Raw genomic sequence first — 6,377 nt, forward strand, 5'->3', positions numbered from 1 at the left:
CGTGGTTCCGGACTGAAGCGCCTAGAACCGCTCGCCCACAGCGGCCGGCAGTATTTTTATCGAATGTGTACATCAGTTTAGTTAAGTGCCTTTTGTATACATTGTTACACTATCAATTGTCACTGGAGGCATATAAGTCACGTACAGAATGAAGAGGAGGGATCGTTGCACTGCACCCTGAGGTTCACCATACTTGAAATGATGAACATTTTATTTCACACTTGCGTTGTATCATCCATTTCTTGCTTTGTTCAATTCACTGTTATGGGTTTTCCGCAAATGATCTTATGTTGTCAGTTGCTTTCATCACTTATTCTGTAGCAACAAACTTTTTGTTTTAGTTTAGTACAGGCCAAGAACGTGTTATATCACATTGTGCAAATTAGCTTGTAATTTACCTCAGAAAAAGTCTCCCTTTGATCGTTTTTAGTGATAGTTCTGATGTACACATTCCAGTTGCTTAAAACCTTCAAAGGTTTTATAGTGTTATCGAGAAAGTACTTCAATGGAACAGCGTTTCGTCGTAGATCCATATCAAATACGAGCGGCAAGTCAGATTCACAGAGAGTAATGATGTGGCGCGGTGTTTCAGGTCTGAACGACAAGTGCACGGGCGGTGTGGAAGGCGTGTGTCACCTGGAGCTGGACGGCGCCAACCAGCACGTGCGCTGCGCTAGCAACGGCACCTGCGCCTGCGAGGACGGCTACGTGCCCGACTACCTCGTCATGAGATGCAGTGAGTATCGCAGGCGGCGCTACGGTGTCCGACCGCCGTGACACTCCGTGAATTTGCTGTCGCTGCTCGTTACACTTACTGAACAGTTCAGAAAAGGTTTTTCACCACCCACATATCTACGAATTTATGTGGGCTTAGATTAAAGATAGTGTTGCTGCCTATCTCCAATGTTGTTCAGTCTGTACATTGAGCAAGCATTAGAGGAAACTAAAGACAAATTTGGGGTAGGAATTAAAGGACTTGGAAGAGCAGTTGAATGGAATGGACAGTGTCTTGAAAGGAGGATATAAGATGAACATCAACAAAAGCAAAACGAGGATAATGGAATGTAGTCGAAATAAATCGGGTGATGCTGAGGGAATTAGATTAGGAAATGAGACACTTAAAGTAGTAAAGGAGTTTTGCTATTTGGGGAGCAAAATAACTGATGATGGTCGAAGCAGAGAGGATTATAAAATGTAGACTGGCAATGGCAAGGAAAGCGTTTCTGAAGAAGAAAAATTTGTTAACATCCAGTATAGATTTAAATGTCAGGAAGTCGTTTCTTAAAGTATTTGTATGGAGTGTAGCCATGTATGGAAGTGGAACGTGGACGATAAATAGTTTAGACAAGAAGAGAATAGAAGCTTTCGAAATGTAGTGCTACAGAAGGATGCTGAAGATTAGATGGGTAGATAACATAACTAATGAGGAGGTATCGAATAGGATCGGGGAGATGAGAATTTTGTGGCACAACTTGACTAGAAGAAGGGATCGGTTGGTAGGACATGTTCTGAGACATCGAAGGATCACCAATTTAGTATTGGAGGGCAGCGTGGAGGGTAAAAATCGTAGAGGGAGACCAAGAGATGAATACACTATGCAGATTCAGAAGGATGTAGGCTGCAGTAGGTACTGGGAGATGAAGAAGCTTGCACAGGATAGAGTAGCATGGAGAGCTGCATCAAACCAGTCTCAGGACTGAAGACCACAACAACAACAACAACAACATTAAAGTTCAAGACGAAGAAATAAAAACTTTGAGGTTAGCCGATGATTTTGTTATTCTGTCAGCGAAAGGGAAGTATCTGGAAGAGCAGTTAAACAGAATGAACTGTATCTCTAAAAAAAGGAGTAAGATGAAGATCAACAAAAGCAACACAAGGATCATAGAACATATCGAATTAAATCAGGCGATGCTGAGGGAATTAGATTAGGAAATGAGACACTTAAAGTAGTAGATGAGTTTAGCTATTTGGGTAGAAAATAACTGATGACGGCCGAAGTAGAGAGGATATAAAATGTAGACTGGCAATGGCAAGGAAAGCATTTCCGAAGGAGAGAAATCTGTTAAAATCGAATATAGATTTAAGTGTTAGGAAGTGTTTTATGAACGTATTTGTCTGGAGTGTAGCAGTGTGTGGAAGTGAAACGTGGACGACAAACAGTTTACACAAGAATAGAAGCTTTTGAAATGTGTGCTACATAAAAATGCTGAAGATTATACGGGTAGATCACAAAACTAATGAGGTGGTACTGAACAGAATTGATGAGAAAATAAATTTGTTTCACAACCTGAATAGGTGAAGCGGTCAGTTGATAGAACACATTCTAAGATATCGAAGGATTTAGTTTTTTCTGGAAGTGTGGAAGGTAAAAGTCGTAGAGGGAGATCAAGGGATGAATACAGTAAAGAGATTCAGAAGGATGTAGGGTGCAGTAGTGGTTCGGAGCTGAAGAGGCTTGCACAAGATAGAGTAACATGGAGAACTGAAGGCCACGATGCAGATTAAAGGCGAACAGGAAAAGTCTGTCACTGGTCATTGCCATAACGACGAGACTTACAGAGAGGAAGCCGGTTATTTAAAATTATCCAGTAAGGTATCTTCCAGCACTTCCAATTTACATTTCCTGAGCATAAACCTAATATTTCTGTATGGCTTCTACCGAACTGTTCTGGTCATAGCAGAGTATCCTTGCATTCTTTCTTTATCTTCTGTTAGGTCCCCTTGTTAAGATTCCTGTACGCAGGACCAGTATTCTAGTATTGGCCACCATGGAGTCAGTTTCGATGTTTTATCAGTAGGTTCACTGCATTTTTCCTGACTTCTAAACTACTCGTTGCAAAGGTTCTTTTCGTGTCGCATCCTTGCGTTTTATTAGCGCTGCGTATTTGAAGGATGCGACAGGCTTCGTACGTTTGCCACTTGTGATCCGATCTTACACCATCGAGTTCATGCTCTTGTTCATGTCCAGTACTGTACACTCAACTACATTTAATGAGAGCTACTATCCAGTGTATCAAGTGCAAATATTCCCAGATTTGTTCGGTATTATTCTTACAAACACGTAGTGGCAATATTTTTCAGAATTCAGCAATGTCAGAGAAAAATTTATTTCAAGGTACCTATCAACCATTTTTGTGGTTTTATTCGTAGATTTTTAACCATCCCTCAAGTCTGTATAAAATGCAGGGTGGATAAACGCTCTACAGACATAACTTCAGAGATAGTTCAATAATGATTGTTAAGTGCCTTGATCCAAGAGTCCTGTGACCTCCAGTGGTAAGCTAACGAGTTAATTTAATGTTAAAATTGGGAATTTATTGTAAGGTCTTCCGAGAGAGGACTCAAACCTCCAACGGGGGGTGGGGGGGGGGGGGGGCAGCGGCCGCGCGGACCGTGACAAGACGCCTCAGACCACGTGGCTGTAATATGTTAAACGAAGAGTAGTTTTACCACCATCAAACATGTAATTTATGTTTAAAATGAATCAGTTAACGATTCGCTATGCTCCGACAACAGTAATGTTACATATTCAGGAACACCTGTTCAAAATTTGCTACAAAATAATGGGGGTAACAGAAAACTCAGGAAAATCACGTTCATATTTGTACTGTATGCACTCTTTAAAGTACTCCTTTGTCCCTTGTTTACAAAAGACGGTATAGTGACGCTCTACGTCCTGCCTTACACGCTAAATAATCGTAGAAAATCATTCACATAAATGTTTGCAGTAGCACAGAAGAATCACTTCTGGACATACTGTTTGATCTGAGGAATAAATTAGTTAAATTAACATTTGAAATTGAGATAAAAACGGAAAGAGAAAGTCTAGGAAAGTTGATTGTGTTCGCAATGTGACAGAAATACTGGTAGGCTGCTGAACGAGAATAAGTCGTCTGGACGAAATGGGGATAGTAATCATAGATGAAGTTGAGGCTTAATATGTCTCTGGAACACGTAATTTCACATGATCAAGCCGGCCGGAGTGGCCGAGTGGTTCTAGGCGCTACAGTCTGGAACCGCGCGACCGCTACGGTCGCAGGTTCGAATTCTGCCTCGGGCATGGATGTGTGTGATGTCCTTAGGTTAGTTAGGTTTAAGTAGTTCTAAGTTCTAGGGGACTGATGACCTTAGAAGTTAAGTCCCATAGTGCTCAGAGCCATTCATATGATCAATAGAAAATTATTTTCACTGATCAGCTATCGTATTCAAGAGTGTAGCTTATTGGCTGCTTGAAGCACTGGTGTCGCAGTATACAGGGTGCCTCCGTGATGCTGTACCAATTTGAGGCAAGTGAGCCGACCCGGAAACGACAGAATCGAAAGTACAAGCGAGAATCGTTCTGATACGGAGCTTCTAACAGGGAATACATGTACTTACGTTGCTGTGATTGTAGCATAGGCAACTTTCCGAGGTTCATAAATTTAGACAACACTGTCCGTGGAGCGCAGCGATCTGGTACCAATTTTGATTAAAACGGCATTTGTTTATTATGACCGTTTTCGGCATATGTTAAAGCCTTCTTCAGACTTTTTTGTGGGACGGTGGGGGGTGGGTTGGTGGGGCTATGGGCCATGCCCGGTGCTGGCGACTCCTTGGTTTTTCACGTGATACTACGGTCATGTTGTCGAGCGGAGTGGCCGCGCGGTTAAAGGCGCCATGTCATTGACTGCGCGGCCCCTCCCGCCGGAGGTTCGAGTCCTCCCTCGGGCATGCGTGTGTGTGTTGTTCTTAGCATAGTTTAGTTTAAGTTAGTTTAAGTAGTGTGTAGTCTAGGTACCGACGACCTCTGCAGTTTGGTCCCTTAAGAACTCACACACATTTGAACATTTTTTGTACGATCGTGTTATTGCTACCTCGATTGTTATTTTGATCAGACTTTTCGAGGTGATAGTATGGACCAAAACAAGAAAAAAATGGCCAGTAAATACTGGCACTAAAATGCACACTTAAGAGCTATGAGCACTTAGTATGTCTTTTAGAGCTTATGTTTACTAGACCCCTTTTGTTTTTTTGATCCATACTACCACTTCTGAAAGTTGCTTACCCTACAGTCTTAGCGACAATAGTACCGGTACATCTATCCCACTGACAGAGGTATCGAAACGATTATCGTTTATAATAACTTTTTTTTCATAATGCGGGGCCACAGTCATAATAACCTTAAAGTCAGTACCGCCATTAGACTGTTGTTTATTTACAGTGTTACATTTCCACTTACACAATCATGATTTCGGCTTCAAAGTGCCATTATCAAGTGTTCTAAGTGTCATAAACTGCCTACGATGGCATACTGTCGTATTAAAATACACCATTAGACACATTGTCTAAGACTCTTAGATAATGTCTCTAATAGTATTCTTTAATACGACAGTATGCCATCTTAGGCAATTTATGACACTTAGAACACTTGATAATGGCACTTTGAAGCCGAAATTATGATTGTGTAAGTGTAAATGTGACACTGTAAATAAACAACAGTCTAATGGCGGTACTGACTTTAAGGAAGTATCATTTATAACTTTTGACTCGGTTGTTTCCGGACCAGGGTCCCTCACCTCAAATTGACACATTAACGATTAACCCTTCTCTTTCATCCCTGAAAGTTTGTAACACCATCATGGGATCAGCCCGTGTAACAAAAATGAGCTGGAGTGTGATAAATAATGACCGCACACATCAGGCTATTGCGCGATGAATGTCGGACGTTGTGTTCGTGTTTGCAGATTCGGCCCCGCGGCTGGAGTGGCTGTCTCTGAGCTGCTTGCTGGGACTGTTGGCGGTGGCGCTGGTGTCGTAGGGGCAGGAGGGGTACACAACGCGGGACGTGCGCCGGACGGCGTGTGACGGCTGTCTCAGCAGCTACACCTGTCTGGACAGTACTGCTCCCGACAAGACCAAGCACAGCGTAATCGCCTGCGAACATTTCATCACCCATCACATTACTACTTTTGTTATTTAGAAATGGTACAATATAGCTGTAGGGTTTTCGTATATGTACTCAAAGGAAATCATGTGGCGCAGGTAACGTTGTATGTTTCAAGACAATAAAATTTTTGTGGAATAAATGTGAACATGGTGTTGGTAAAACGAGGAACATCCTCCACCAACAGTCCTCATATCTCCAGTGTGCAGGGTGTTTCACACAAGGCTTGGCACGCAACCGAAACCAGGGAAGAGACTTCTGATCACCACAACGTCATCAGCGGCATGAGATCGAACGAGTAAGTGAATCGGTTAGCTAGTTTGCACTTCCAACTGATGTGCCGTTAGTATCTCCTTGTGAACCTATGTACGAATTCAAATGGAAACGTTACAAAGTAGCTGTAGTGCATAGACTTACCAGTTCAGATGCTGTTGCTCGATGTTTGAACTCT

General features: G+C 42.3%; 1 protein-coding gene across 1 annotated transcript in view; it reads left to right on the top strand.

The window, feature by feature from the left end:
* The window catches only part of LOC124788597, a 46,636-nt gene extending 40,625 nt beyond the window's left edge, over nucleotides 1-6,011 (top strand). The window contains exons 4-5 of the mRNA XM_047255870.1: nucleotides 593-736; nucleotides 5,727-6,011. Coding sequence (XP_047111826.1) covers nucleotides 593-736; nucleotides 5,727-5,800 — 218 coding nt within the window. The 3' untranslated portion in view covers nucleotides 5,801-6,011. The remainder of the gene's footprint in view (nucleotides 1-592; nucleotides 737-5,726) is intronic.
* The last annotated feature ends 366 nt before the right edge of the window (nucleotides 6,012-6,377 follow it).

Source organism: Schistocerca piceifrons, chromosome 1 (genome assembly GCF_021461385.2).
Source record: "Schistocerca piceifrons isolate TAMUIC-IGC-003096 chromosome 1, iqSchPice1.1, whole genome shotgun sequence".
In the NCBI taxonomy this organism is placed as follows: Eukaryota; Metazoa; Arthropoda; class Insecta; order Orthoptera; family Acrididae; genus Schistocerca; species Schistocerca piceifrons.